Consider the following 14841-nt stretch of genomic DNA (forward strand, 5'->3'; position numbering starts at 1 on the left):
TTAATCAAAACAAAATGGACTTGGAAAATGAAAGAAAAATAAAAACTGTTTCATTTGTTATGTTTTAAAAAAATATAAATATGTGTATAGGTACAAAATAATACTTAAACTAAATCAAGAGGCTTTTGATTTAAATTTAGAGATTTATTTAGTTATTTGACAAGATTTAATTGTCATCATCTTCATTTATCTTTTACAATCTGAGAAAGTCGTAACGTATGTTTAGTTTAAATACTTGCAGGGTATATGAATCATGTTTGTACTCAGTCACGGTTAAAATGCTGAAAATAGACATAAATGATGGGAACCAGTTGAACCATTTTACACAAAATGCTGAGCAGCATTTCCTACATTATTCTTATTAGAGACACCAAACAGTAGAGGACAGTTATTACATCATAATAGCAACAACAAGCTAGAAATGAGAGCAAGAAAACCCCCCCTAGATCAGACCAATAATCAAACGAGGTTAATGATGTCAGGATGCAGCAGGTCGCCTCAGAACGGTAAAACGATTTTCAATCATAAATCGTTAATAACTTTCATTAAAAGGTCTCTGATCTTCACATGTTGTCAGAGGCAGCAGAGTTTTTCACGCCTGCAGCCATCACAGCGAAGAAAACGTTGGGGAAGAACGATCTGGCATAAATGGCCATCTTGGGAAGCGAGGGAGCGATTAGCACTTCTTTCCTCTTGTTGCTCAGCGTCCTGACGATCTCGGCGGCGACCTCGTCTGGAGAAACGCCGCCCGGCTTCCTGCTGAACAGCACTGCAGACACAACACAGATCTTCAGTCTAAACCTAAACATGGTTTGGGTTCAAACCTCTGATTTTACTCACGGGGCCCCAGCAGGGCCCGCGAGGCCGGCGCCGGCGCCGCGGAGCAGCTGATGAAGGTGTGGTTGATGGTGCTGACGGAGACGCCGAACTCCTCCACCTCGGCTCTCAGGCAGTCGAAGAACGCCTGGACTGCATGTTTGGAAGCTGCGTCTGGAAAAAACCTCCTCCAATCAAAACCTCCCAAAACTGGCAGGTTTTCAGGAAGCAAACTTTAACTAGGACACAACCGGATTGCCACGCAGACCCGCGACTCCTAAAAGTCTCTTTTGAAACTGAAGGTTTTTGAATAATTTTAACATCTCCACCTTTAATATGAATTTATTCTGTATTATTCAGCTGAAAAAACAAGTCACTCTATTAGAGGAGAAAAGTTCTGCTGCTGGACCGCCGCTTGGTTCTGGACTCTGTCTTCTAAGGAACTCATCATTTAGTTTATTTTAATGCATTCTTATTCCCTGTAAAAATCACTCATCTTCCACACGGACAAACCACAGCATGATGCTGCCACCACCGTGTTTCATCATGTTCTGTTGGTGTTGCTTTTTCTACACCAAACCTTGAACATTGTGACTAATTTGAAAATCGCCGTTGTTAATATCTATCACAGTAAGGTTGGAAACAATCTGAAACTTTATGAGGAGCTGCTACAGTAAATATGATTTTCATAACTGATTACGATGTTGGAACCGGTGAGAAACAGCTTCATGTTTTTACACCACCGGCTCGTCTTTGTGACTGTCTTATGAAGCCAGTTAGTCATTTATCTCCAACTCACACGCGGTGCGGAAAGGCACTGCGATTTTCCCCTGGATGCTGTTGACCAGCAGCAGGTGACCGCTCCTCCTGGACACCATGGAGGGCAGCACGCCTGAAACAGACGTCACATCGTCATAGAAGTAAAATAAAAATCAAGCTGAACATGTTCCAGTCGGCTACCTTTAGCCAGAGTGATGGGTCCAAAGTAGTTGTTGTCCATGAGGAGCTTGTCCGTCTCCAGAGACAGACTCTGCGCCGGAGCCTTGACCTTCATGCTGCTGTTGAAGATGAGGATGTCCAAGCAGCCGTAGCAGTCCAGAACCTCAGCCACCGCCGCCGCCATGCTGTCCATGTCTCCAAAGTCCAGCAGCACGAGCTTTGGAGGGAAAGTCTGAGGACGAGGAAACAACTCAGTGTTTAGTTTCATGAGCTACAAGATTCACAATTCACAGCTCTATTTTTTCCTTTCTTGTTTCTTGCTGATTATACTTACTACTGTGGGATCTGAAGCGTTTTCCAGTTCATCTGCAAGTTCTTCCAGCTTCTCCCAGTTTTTCCCACAGAGGATCAGCCTGGCTCCTCCTCTGTGAAAAACACCTGCACACACTTTGCAGCAGAAACAGAGAAAACTGGAACATTTAAGCCAGTCTTCAAACACGGGAATGTTTATGTCTGCCTCACCTTTTCCCAGCCCAGATGAAGCATCCGTTATCACCACCACCTTATTGCGGACGGATGTTTTAGACAGCAGGCTGATAATGGCGCCATAGAGGTAAAAAAACCCAGCGGTTAGCACCACGACGCAGGGAACCACCAGGATGGTGGTGGTCCATGCAGCGTCCATCTCTGGAGGGCTGTCCTGGAAGAAAGTTTCATTTTACTTTAGATATCCAGCAGCCATGTTGGCTATAAAGGCGATGAAGATGCTCAAGCAAAAATATGAAAGAAAAGTTCCCAATATTTTCAGACAACATGCTTATCGATGCAAACAAAGTTACATCAGTCCTTGTGCTAAACAACGATTAGCACAAGGATAAAATAAAAGAATTAGCATAAAATAAACGACATGGAGGAGAAAAGTTAACATAACTTCAAACCATTTCAAACCAAAACATTTCTGTACTTCAAAGTATTCAAGAATTTCAGAAATACACATTGAATTAAAGCAAATAATGTTTGAAAACCACCATTATTTACATTTTACAGTCATGGCAGGAAATGTAAAGTAACTACACTCTGTTCTGTTCTGTTGGGTTTTTATGCACTTTAAATAATTGAAGATTTTAGGAAAACAGGCATGAAAAACCCCAGAACTAAGAGTCAGTGTACTTTTTTATTCCCAGGAATGTCATGAAAGGTCGTTGTAAATAATTGTTAAATTATGTGAAACATGTGAGCGAATTTTAAATGAAAGATGATTCTGGTTTCAGTAGAAACATGAGATGAGATGGATGTTAAAATCAATTTAGTTTCTGCTGAATTTATTCGTCTCACCGTCTCGGACACATTGGGACTCATCTCACCCTCTACTATCATTTTTCTATGTAACTATGAGCTCTTAAGGTTCTGAAACAAAGACAGAAAACACAATTTAAACACAATGAAAAGGAAAATACTGGCTGTTTACAGAATAATAAATATTTGTATAAATATAAAACATCTATAGTATGTAGATGTAAATCATTGGTATCAATAACTTAGACCTTTTTAAGGCAAAATCTTGAATTTTGTCCTAAAATTGATTCCATAGAAGCCATTTTGAAGGCAAATACTTTCTAAAAGATATTTTCTAAAATGATTCGATGTTGGTCATGTTGTCATGTTGCAGCTACAGACTTTATTGTATTTTCTTGCAATTTTATGATTTAAAAAAACACCAAAAGCACAGAACTATTAGGTTGTTTTAAAAGTGAAACTTTTAGTCCATCTGTGTTTCATTTAACTAAATAATAATCAACCATCAGCATCAAGAAGCCCTTATAAGTTATAACATTTCATTTAAAAATAATTCAAGTCCAAAAAGACTTTATTTATCCCAAAGAGAAATCAAATGTTGTTTTATCTCACATGAGTTTCTTTAAATAATGCTGAAGGCTGAGGGCAGAAATGATCACATCTGCAAAAATACAATAAAACAAACAGAAAAAAGTTGTTTAGTTCACTGCAAAAACACAAAATCTTACAAGTTTCATCTATTTTTAGTGCAAATTTCTTTGCAAACTTAAACTGAGACAAAATAACTTAGAAGGTTTTCTGCAAGACAGAGCAGCTTGTTTTAGGTCAATAATTCCTAAATGTTGATGAAAAACTTTTAGTTCCAGATTATTTCACTTAAAGCAAGAGACTGTCCTCAGGGAAACTAGAACTTTTGATCAATAAAAGTTGATTTTATTGATCAACTTTTGATCAATAAAATCAAAAGTTTTTGATTTTATTGAATTAAATTTTGTTTTAATTCTTAAAACAAAATTCTTGTTTTAAGAATTACTCACTTAAAACAAGATGCTCTAGCTGGAAATACTTATAAATTAGTTTTGCCAAGAAAGATATTTGTACTAAAAACCAGATGAAGATACTTGGTAAGATTTTGTGTCTTTTCAGTGTTTGAGAAAAGACATAAACACTGAAACATACTGCCACAGTGAAACTAATGAAATGATTACTATAAGTGCTCAGAGACACAGGACGGCTGCAAACCGTTGAAATACGACCAAAGACTGGAAACTATTCCTGGATCTGAGGGTGAAGCAGCTGCAGGCCGGAGTCCCAGAGCCCATCTCACCTGGAAGTGTTGCTCCAGATTTCTCTCATCTAACATGACAAAACCAACATGCAGCATGAAGCATCCAGCTGGAAACATGAAAATAACCTTTTGATTTGGAGCTGCGCTGCCGACCTCCAGCCGTTTGTCCAAGTTAAGCTCTCTCTATATAAAGCAGAACAAAAATAGACGCTGAACTTTTCAACGTCACTGAATCCTTCAACAGCTTGATTAGGAGGAAAGAAAGGAGTTTATCTTCTACTCTGCTTTGTCTTTCTATATTCCTTACATTTCAGTTAATGTGCAGCCACATTAAAGAGTTTAAATTACGAGGAAGAGAGAGATCTAGCCAAAGAGTCTGAGGCTCCCACTCACTGTTTCCCAGTCGACTGCAGGTTGTCGGCTCTGATTCGCCTCCTGATTCGGCTCCTGATTCGCCTCCTGATTCGCCTCCTGCACCCTCAGCACGGCTCCAGCACCACAACTGGCCGGCCCTCCAGAGCAACACTTTGGGATTTGAGCTCTTTTAATAGCCGCACAGCTGACTGTCTTGTTCTCCCTGGTTGTCAACATGGTACATATGGAGAGACACGGCGACTCCACCAGGCTGCTGTTCTCAATCTGAGATCAACATCTTCCTGTTAAATGATCATCAACTGTACATAAACATTCATTTAGTAATCAATTATTCTATTGATTAATCAGATGCACATTTTTTGGCACATTTATTTTATACAATGTCAGAAATACAAATAAACAAATAATTCTATTCATTTCAGATAAAAAAAATAAACATTTAATTTTCTAAAATACAATAACATAATTACAGATTTACAAAGAAGGTACCCTAACCCTACCCATAAATTCAAAATGTAAATATATATATATATATATATATATATATATATATATATATATATATATATATATATATATATATATATATAAGATCTGTTGATCTTTTAGCAAACTGCCTCTTTAGAGTCTGTATATTCCATCTAATTATTATTTAATAAATAAATTAGTTCAATCACAGTTAATCTAATTCGCTACTTCAGTCCTACTTTAGTTTTTAATTTTTTAAATAAAATTTTCAGCATATTTACTGTTATATGAATTCTGTCAATTAGAAAAGCTTTAACTTTCCCCTTGGCAACTGGAATAAACGCCAAAATTCTGCAGGAAGACAACAATAAAAGCATGTAGATATAAAGATATAATATGATGTAATGTGTGTGGTAAAATCTGTATTTTTGTGCAGAGTGATAAAGTAAAGTTTGACTGATCCCACTGAAGACCGATTGGATTGTGCTGAAACTCAAAAGTGAATTTATTCACTTGTTGGAGACTTCACAGATGATTAAAACTTTACCAACTCTGGCCCATACTCGAAAACAAAATTAGTTTGCAAATGAATTAACGTTCTTAACTTTCAATAAGTAATTTAAAGACCCAGCTAGCCACCATTAGCAATACATGATAATAGCTGTGTATTTTTCAGTATTTAAAATATGAAACATTAAAAGATATAATCATAAATAGATGTACAACGCTGTGTGTGCCACTGTAAATGAGATGCAATTTATGTACAATATTTCCCACTGCGAGCTCTCGTATTTTTCCGACTTGGAACAGCTTCCAACTTCAGAGGACAAATGGAATGCGCCATCTTTTTTTCTACCAGAAATAGAAAGATTCGAAGCTTTTATTGTGAAGGTCTAACCGGATGTACTTTGTTCTTATTTATCTCTGCACAGAGGAGTCCTCGGTTTCTCTGCACTGATACAGCAGCGGACAGTTTGTATGTATTTATCAGAGCAGCGCTATTTTCTCTCCGCAGCAGCTTTTTGTCGACATAATGTCGGATTTCGAGGAGTTTGAGAAACAACTCAGCGAGAACCGACAAGGTTAGTTTATTTATTTATATTTTTAAAATTTCTTCCGTCGGCATTTTCCGTCTGTCCCGGTTTTTAAGGCACAAGCTAGCGACGTAACGGCTGCGCGTGCCGTTAGCTCGCTGATTTTTATGAATGAATAAACCGGCGTGACGACAACTTTATGTTTGTGCGGCTCAGATGGTTCAGTCCTGGCAGCGACGAGGCTCAGCTCGGCTTCATGTCAGACCGCAGCCATCATTTACAGGCTGCCAGCTCACCTGTGGGGGAAAGAGGCAGGAGCATCCTCTTATTTTAATATTTAGTATTAAATTTATCTAGAACAAGTGTGCAAAAAAGCTTGATTTTTTTTATTGGCAGCACCTGTCAGAAGTCCACATCCACTCATATGCAAAATGTCAAATAATTACATTTTTTATTGATTATGTATAAAAGGATGAAAGGATTGTACAACAAACTGTAGCAGTTTTTCTGTGTTTCTGGATGTACTTTCTCCAGAGTTAGTTAGAGTAGAAATAAATGTAACAGTAAAACGTAGTTATCCAATAAATTACTCCAATAAGAACAAATATTAAGTCAAAAGTCTTCTTAAGTTCTGAGTAATAGATCATAAGATCTGGTTTAATGTTTAACCATGTTAAAATATTAAGTTAGTTGGAGATTCTGGTATTTTAAGGACTAAAAAACATAATTCTAAATTAAATCCAGGCAGAAGAAATGTTTTTCTACATCAAATTTATTAAACTAATTCTTACAATAATGTCTTACCTATTGCAATGTAAAGTATTTCTAATCTTTACATATATTATTTACTTTATTTTGCTGTATCTACTGTCTCACTCAGTAGATACAGTTTTTATTTCTAAAGTTTCTCAAAGTGGGTTGAGTAGTCAGACATTTGACTTAAGAGCAGCAAAACGTCATAATAATGCTACTAAAGTAAAAGTAAAAGGTACAGTGTGGTAAAACTACCAAAAGTGTATTTGTTTTAAAATTACTACTCAAGTACTCAATGTATTTAGTTACCTTCCACCTCTGGTTCAAACCTGACAAACTATATTTTGAGACTTTTCAGACAGAATAATTGTATCGGCTAAAACTGGAATCAGCAGTTTTGGTTTTTAAGGATCGGTCAGAAACCTGCAGCCCTGATTCCTGTTTTGTTGTGTTTAATGGAGGACGGTTCTCTGTCCACAGAGAGGGAGAAGGAGCGGCACAGGAAGCGGAGTCGCAGCAGGTCTGCAGGCCGCAGCGCCAAGCATCGCAGCTGGAGCAAAGACCGAGGGAGCCGCAGCCGGGACCGGAAGAGCCGGGACCGCCGCAGCTCCTCCAGAGAGCACAAGAAGCACAGGTCAGGCTCCTCCCTCACCAAGAGGAAAACAAACCGATCCTGGACACCAGCTGTTACCAACACCGGTTTTGTGGTGGTTCTCTCCGTGCAGCCGCTCACCCAGGAGAACGAGAAAGAAAAAGACGTGTAAATACTGGGATGTTCCTCCTCCGGGCTTTGAGCACATCACACCGATGCAGTACAAAGCTATGCAAGGTGACCGTACCCTTCCCTCCGTAACTCGCTGACAGTTCTTTTAGCGTTTGATTGTCTGTTTCATCTGCTGCATCGTCTCACGTCTGTCCAACGCCGTCTCTCCCTCAGCGGCGGGTCAGATCCCGACCATAGCTCTGCTGGCTACCGCCGCCGCCACCGGAGTGGCGGCCGCGCCCGCGCAAGTTCCCATCGTCGGCAGTCAGATGACGAGACAAGCCAGGCGGCTGTACGTCGGGAACATCCCGTTTGGCGTGACGGAGGTGAGGGCTGCACCACGCGGCGCCGTTCCTTAGTCCTGCAGCGTTTTTCATCTCGTTTTGTGATTCTGCATCGCAGGAGTCGATGGCAGAGTTCTTCAACGCTCAGATGCGTCTGGCAGGCCTCTCACAGGCGCCCAGCAACCCGGTTCTGGCCGTCCAGATCAATCAAGACAAGAACTTTGCTTTCCTGGAGGTCAGCCTTAAAGATTCCAGTCAGTCTTTTGTAAAGCTTTGATTTTCCTACAATAGTTTTTACTGATTTTCATTTTTCTTTAAGAAATATCACATAGAAAGTATTCCCTCACTGATAATTCATATTACTTTCTGCAAGACTTTGTAATAAACATTTAGCGTGTATTTGGTGCAAACGCACAAACGATGCAGCTTCAAAACACACAAAAAACAAATGCAACAGAAAAACGCTGCAACCTCAGCAGATGGAAGCATGTATAATGGAAAGAGCAAAAACAAAAAAACATCAAATATGAAATGCTGCAAACTCGCGCCATGAAATGGAAGTCCTCCAGACCACTAGGGGGAGTCGACCAACAAATCATCTGGGGCCAGAGCCTCAGTAAAGACGGGATGTCTAGAGGAAAACTGGAGGAAGAAAGTAAAAGCTGCGTTATTCTTCATGTCTTATAATATTATAGAGCAGCAGAGTATTTATGTAGGTAGTATGACTTACTCCCGACTCCCCCTGGTGGTCTGGAGGACTTCAGTTCTGTTCAGCAAGATGCAATCACTTTATACTGGTTGATTTCTTTTGCCATTTGCAGTATTTTATCGTTTCCTTCCTGTGGTTGTAGCTTTATTTTAGTTTTGAAACATTATTCTGCTGCATTTTTTGGGGGATTTATAAAATCCTGAAATTTAAAATTAGAATTTTACATCAGACCAATAAAAAAATGTAAAAACATCAGTTTGATGAAAACTATGTTTAATAACTTCTTAAAAGTTGTTTTTAAAATTTACTTTTAATCATTGGAAACAAGAGTCATTGGAACGTAGTGAATATAATTTATTAACTAGTACAGACGTCCTGAGGCCAGTTTCTGTCCTGTCTGTTTGTCTCCTGTAGTTCCGGTCGGTGGACGAGACGACGCAGGCCATGGCCTTTGACGGGATCATCTTCCAGGGTCAGTCGCTGAAGATCCGACGGCCTCATGACTATCGGCCGTTACCTGGAATCTCGGAGCAGCCGGCCTTCCATGTCCCAGGTGTCCGTCTCTCTGCTGCAGTCTCTCTGCTGCAGCCGCCCTGCTGCAGCCGCTCTGCTCTGCTGGGCGCTCTCTAACTCTCCTGTCCTCCTGATGCGTAGGCGTCGTCTCCACAGTCGTTCCTGACTCGCCTCATAAACTTTTCATCGGAGGCCTTCCTAATTACCTTAACGACGACCAGGTATTTACTGACGGCAGTCTGCACAGCATCTCTTGTTTTCCTCTCTTTTCTCTCACGCTGAGCTTTTAGTCGCTCTCTGTCGGGCAGTAATGGCCGCCGAGGCTTCCTGTAGAAACATGGCACCTTTAATAACGATAATAATGTAGGAATCTGACTGCAATAATGTCAAATATTTTGTGGTAGCTCCAACATGATCCACGTTCTTGATGTAAAAGAGTCCTAATAATAATCTAATGTTAAGCAAAGTGACTTAGGAAAGGTAAGTAAATTTTAGCTTTATTATTTATAAACATCATTTATTTCTTCTCAAAGAAAAAGTCCACCTTAATTAAATATAAGCCAAGCTTTTTATCAGGTATTGAAATTTGCCTTTCTGGATTTTTTCAGTTGTTGGGTGGTTTTTTTGGGCGTTTAGGTCGACATTGTGTCTGCTCCTTTGGACGGAGCGGAAATTTGATAGTTTCATCTGCAGTCAGAGATGTTTATCAGATATTAAAAAGTGAAACGTCTGCAGTCTGTGGGAGTTTCTAGTCCAGATGTAAGGTCTGAAGCAGGTCTAACATTCATGACCAGGTCCTGTAAAATGAGTTTTCATCTCCAAACATAAAGACTCTGAACTGATGCCAGCTGATGAGGGCGACTGGCTGAAACGCTGAAACTTCCCTGAACGACTCCAGAAACGCCTCCAGCTGCAGGGAAACTGAGTGGACTTTTCTTTTGAGTCAGACGTTGTTCAGCTGTAGCCGCTACTCTTTGCTCATGCAGCCTGATGTCTGTTATTCTCTTTTTCCTCCTCATTTCCTGAATAATTTCAGTCGCTTGCTCTGCGTTGAAACTCACAGCTCTTTCATTTTTGTCCCCCCACTTTGTCCCCAGCTAGGGGCCAGTAAGATCGTTAAGTCTGCGCTCATAATTTGTTCAGTAGTACTCGTCCACCGCTGCCATGCCAACATGTAACTCAAGGCAAGTAAGAATCTCTGGCCCACACTCGGATCCGCTGGCTCTCTGTTTCCCATCATGCCTTTGGAGCGCTTAGGATCTGGTTGTCTGGGGGAAACACAGCAGCTCATTAAGACGTGCTGCTGATTACTAGCAGTGGGGGGGCAGAGGGGTTTCTGTAAATGTTTGTTTATTTAGCTTTAAAAAGGCAGGGCTAGTTATTAAAAGATTAACTACTTACATTACATAAACAAACTTCAATGCATTTTATTTGTGTTTTAGAACCAACACAGTGTCTGGTGCTCAGAGAAGAGGAAGGGATTCAGTGTTTTCTGAAAAGTGTGGCATGCATTTGGATTCAGGGAGCTGCAGTCCAGGGTCATTAATGTAGGGCTGAAAACTGACATGTTATTTTCCTAACCCTGGAATCTTAAGCCTCTATAAACCCAAGAGTCCAGATGAACAAAACTTATTTAGAACCACAGATATTAAATAACCTTTTATGAAAAAATAACATGAAGATCTATTGTAGGAAATGTTATTTTATTTCTGTTTAGATTTTAAAACAAACAGCACAAAACATTAACAAAAAGAGGTTTGATACATTTTCTTCTTTGGGACGTTTCAGTAAAAGTTTGTATTTAGTTTATTGTGGAGGAGAAAAAAATTGAATGTATTTTTTTGGTTTCGCAGCCGTGCAGCGTCGCAGCCTGACGTTCAGAGGAATTTCTGCTCTTACTGTGACTCTGGCTGCTTTTTGCAGGTGAAGGAGCTGCTGACGTCGTTCGGGCCGCTCAAAGCCTTCAACCTGGTGAAGGACAGCGCCACATCGCTGTCCAAAGGTTACGCCTTCTGCGAATACGTGGACATCAGCGCCACTGACCAGGTAAACGCTCTGCTGCGTCCAACCGCCTGCTGAAGCGGTTGGATGCGTCGATTGAAGCTGTGCTTGTTTTTGTTCAGGCGGTCGCCGGGCTCAACGGGATGCAGCTGGGTGATAAAAAGCTCATCGTCCAGAGGGCCAGTGTGGGCGCCAAGAACGCTAATCCTGTGAGTTTGAGATGCGATGTACGACTCAAAAATGAGCCAACTATGAATTAGGTCAGAGGTTTTCAAAGTAAGCACCAAGTAGTGACTGCAGGAGTAATTAACGTTTACAACAGCGCCCCCGGTGGCTGGATGAATGATTACACATAAAGTTGGTTAAACGTTAGTTTTTCTGGTTCATGTTTTTTCCGTGTGTCACGCCCCACCTGAAGAGCTCTGGCGCCCCTCATTGGTTTGCGCCCCTCACTTTGAAAAGCCCTGTGTTAGTTCATTGTCCGTCTGCAGACCTCCATCGTCGAGACGCCGGTGACGCTGCAGGTGCCGGGGCTGCAGCGGCTGCAGAACTCCAGCCTGCCCACTGAGGTGCTGTGCCTCCTCAACATGGTGATGCCAGAGGAGCTGGTAGACGACGACGACTACGAGGAGATCCTGGAGGACATCCGCGAGGAGTGCTGCAAGTACGGCAGCGTCCGCTCCATCGAGATCCCCCGGCCCGTCGACGGCGTGGAAGTCCCCGGCTGTGGAAAGGTTCGCTCCGAGACTCTTGGACCCGTTGAACTCGCATATAGAAAAGATTAAGCTTTTACAAACAGGCACACCTGAGCTGAAGTGGTACTTGGCTCATTGCTGCCATCTTGTGGATTAATGTGGAAACACTTCTACAACTTCAACTCGAGCCACGTTTCCCTCAGTGTTTTTTATTCACATTTTGAAGAATCGCATCAGAAACCATTAATGGAAAATCAGATTTCCTAATTAGTTTCTTTTTGCGACATTTTAAAAGTTTGCTGAATATTTTCAACTAGATGGAAACTTGACTGCTAGCATGTATTTAGCAGCTGCATGGTTTGTATGAGAACAGGGTCGGTTCTGATCCGTTCCTCTGCTCCTTTCCTCCAGATCTTTGTAGAGTACGTTTCTCCTGCAGACTGTCAGAAAGCCATGCAGGCCCTGACCGGCCGTAAGTTTGCTAACCGAGTGGTGGTGACCAAATACTACGACCCGGACATGTACCACCGACACGAGTTCTGATCCAGCGCACCGCTGGTCGGCCCACTTCCTATTCCTCCTCTGGAGGGAAACTGGAAAACCGTCACTGTGTCATCCATCGTCCTCCAAACCCGGAGCGCCACAGAGTCCAGAACCTCAGATCAGTTCATCCGGATTAAACACAGCGTGGCGTTTCCATGGAATCGATCGATCTGGGATTACAGTCAGGAAAGTTTTAGGTCTGGAAAACAAAATCAGAAAAAACTTTGGATATTATATTTTTCAAGACATTTTCCATTCTGTCTGTCGTTCCTGCATTGTGTCCATTATTTCTCATTTCTTTACTCACATCCTTCATTCTTCACAATTTTCTTCCTTCTTCTTTCCATCCCTCCGTCCATCCTGACCATTCTAGAAATATAAATACCATGAAAAAATGGTGAACTTTTGTATTTATATTGTAAATCTGGATAAAAATGAGAATTCTGGGAATTTGATCCTGGAAGAGTCCTGATGATGATGATGATGATGATGATGATGATGATGATGATGATGATGATGATGATGATGATGATGATGATGATGATGATGATGATGATGATGAGGATGTTGATGATGTTGATGATGATGATGATGATGATGATGAGGATGATGATGATGTTGATGATGATGATGATGATGATGAGGATGTTGTTGATGATGATGAGGATGTTGATGATGTTGATGATGATGAGGATGTTGATGATGTTGATGATGATGAGGATGTTGAGGATGTTGATGAGGATGATGTTGTTGATGATGATGTTGTTGATGATGAGGATGATGATGATGATGAGGATGTTGTTGATGATGATGAGGATGTTGATGATGTTGATGATGATGAGGATGTTGAGGATGTTGATGAGGATGATGTTGTTGATGATGATGTTGTTGATGATGAGGATGATGATGATGATGAGGATGTTGATGAGGATGTTGTTGATGAAGTTTGTTGATGTTGTTGATGATGATGATGATGATGATGTTGTTGATGATGATGATGATGATGAGGATGATGATGAGGATGTTGATGATGAGGATGTTGATGATGATGATGATGATGAGGATGTTGATGATGATGATGAGGATGTTGATGATGATGAGGATGATGATGAGGATGATGAGGATGTTGATGATGATGAGGATGTTGATGATGATGATGAGGATGTTGATGATGATGAGGATGATGATGATGATGAGGATGATGATGATGAGGGAATCCCGAGTCGTGTTTGCGGCGCTGTGTAACAGAGAGACGTATTCAGTCCAAACTCAAACTGCCTGAGCGTCTCTGAGGAAAAACAAACTTTTCTTCGGTCCAGATTTTCCTCCAAGCACAAACATTTATTTATTTATTCTACATTTAAAAACCCATCATGAAATGTTGCTGCAGAGAAATATTTATTGAATTTATAAACTAAATATATCCTGCTTTTTGCCCCATATATTATCATTCCTTTGAATCTCTACTGTGCAGGTTTGCTGCTAAAGTAAATTATGTAAATATGAAACGTTAGTTTGGAATTGAAAGCACAAACGTCAAACTGCTCCAGTTACCCAAATGAAAACTTGACCGTTTGCTAAACCTTTTTTATTTAAAATCTATAAAAATAAATGTTTAAGTTGGGGTTCTAACCCTCTTGAAGTAATATATTTACATGTATTTAATTATATTTTATTATTTTAAAAGTCACATTTGACCTTTAGTGGATCTACAGACCGTGTATTTTTAGCTGCCACCAGTAGGGGGCACCAGAGCACATAAAGAGTGAAGGCTTAACAAATGGTCAATTTTAATAGTTTATTGAACAATTCTTCCTAAATTTTCAAACAGTAAAGCACTTTAAAAACAATTAAACACATGTTTAGAGTAGCACCTTTCTAGATTTGTAGAAGATGCACCGAATAATTCACAGGTTACCGTTTTATTTCTGTTGCATCCTGAAATGAATTTAGTATATTTAAAATATTCTGCTTTGAAATAAAAGATACCTGAGCAAACATTGTCTTGGATAAACAGAATAACTTCTGTTCCTATGTAAATTTGTCTTTTATTGTGTGAATCAAACATATCAGCTGGTTTGAAGCAGCTACTGTGTGTTTTATACGCGACTCGAAAGGCCAAAAATGTAAAGGAAGAGGAAAGTTTTTAGTTTCTTTAACCTCCTGCCACTGCCATAGCCTCGAGTAAAAGCTTGTCTCCCTATATCTGACTGCTTACGTGGATTTTTCTGTACATATTGAAGACAAATAAATAAAGATATTACACTACTTCATGTGTTTACTGGTAAATGTGTCCACCATTTTTGTTGTTCTAATGCTGTTTTGTAGATACATTTCTACAAAAAGAAATGTATCAATGAAGTA

At 40.2% G+C, this 14841-nt stretch overlaps 2 protein-coding genes across 10 annotated transcripts; one reads left to right on the plus strand and one right to left on the minus strand.

The window, feature by feature from the left end:
• Positions 1-47: 47 nt before the first annotated feature.
• LOC122822535 (dehydrogenase/reductase SDR family member 7C-B-like) lies at positions 48-4949 on the minus strand. Of its 9 annotated transcripts, XM_044101287.1 has the most exons (9): positions 4808-4945; positions 4733-4771; positions 4466-4522; positions 2278-2455; positions 2090-2202; positions 1777-1987; positions 1616-1708; positions 841-990; positions 48-769 (listed from the first exon to the last, which is right to left on the minus strand). In XM_044101287.1, exons 1-9 carry the CDS (start codon positions 4928-4930, stop codon positions 564-566), a joined length of 1170 nt encoding a protein of 389 aa, XP_043957222.1. In that variant the 5' UTR covers positions 4931-4945; the 3' UTR covers positions 48-563. The 9 variants fall into 9 exon arrangements, with proteins under 9 accessions (XP_043957222.1, XP_043957221.1, XP_043957224.1 ...); XM_044101286.1 differs by having other exon boundaries at positions 4733-4949; XM_044101289.1 differs by lacking the exon at positions 4466-4522 and having other exon boundaries at positions 49-769.
• Positions 4950-6114: 1165 nt separating this feature from the next.
• LOC122822035 (splicing factor U2AF 65 kDa subunit-like) lies at positions 6115-13070 on the plus strand. Its single transcript, XM_044100380.1, has 11 exons — positions 6115-6264; positions 7450-7603; positions 7695-7798; positions 7907-8058; positions 8135-8251; positions 9140-9278; positions 9380-9459; positions 11162-11284; positions 11362-11448; positions 11731-11973; positions 12346-13070. The coding sequence occupies exons 1-11, from the start codon at positions 6216-6218 to the stop codon at positions 12475-12477; spliced, it is 1380 nt and encodes a 459-aa protein (XP_043956315.1). The 5' UTR covers positions 6115-6215; the 3' UTR covers positions 12478-13070.
• Positions 13071-14841: the final 1771 nt, after the last annotated feature.

The sequence above is a fragment of the Gambusia affinis genome, linkage group LG19, assembly GCF_019740435.1.
Source record: "Gambusia affinis linkage group LG19, SWU_Gaff_1.0, whole genome shotgun sequence".
Lineage (NCBI taxonomy): Eukaryota > Metazoa > Chordata > Actinopteri > Cyprinodontiformes > Poeciliidae > Gambusia > Gambusia affinis.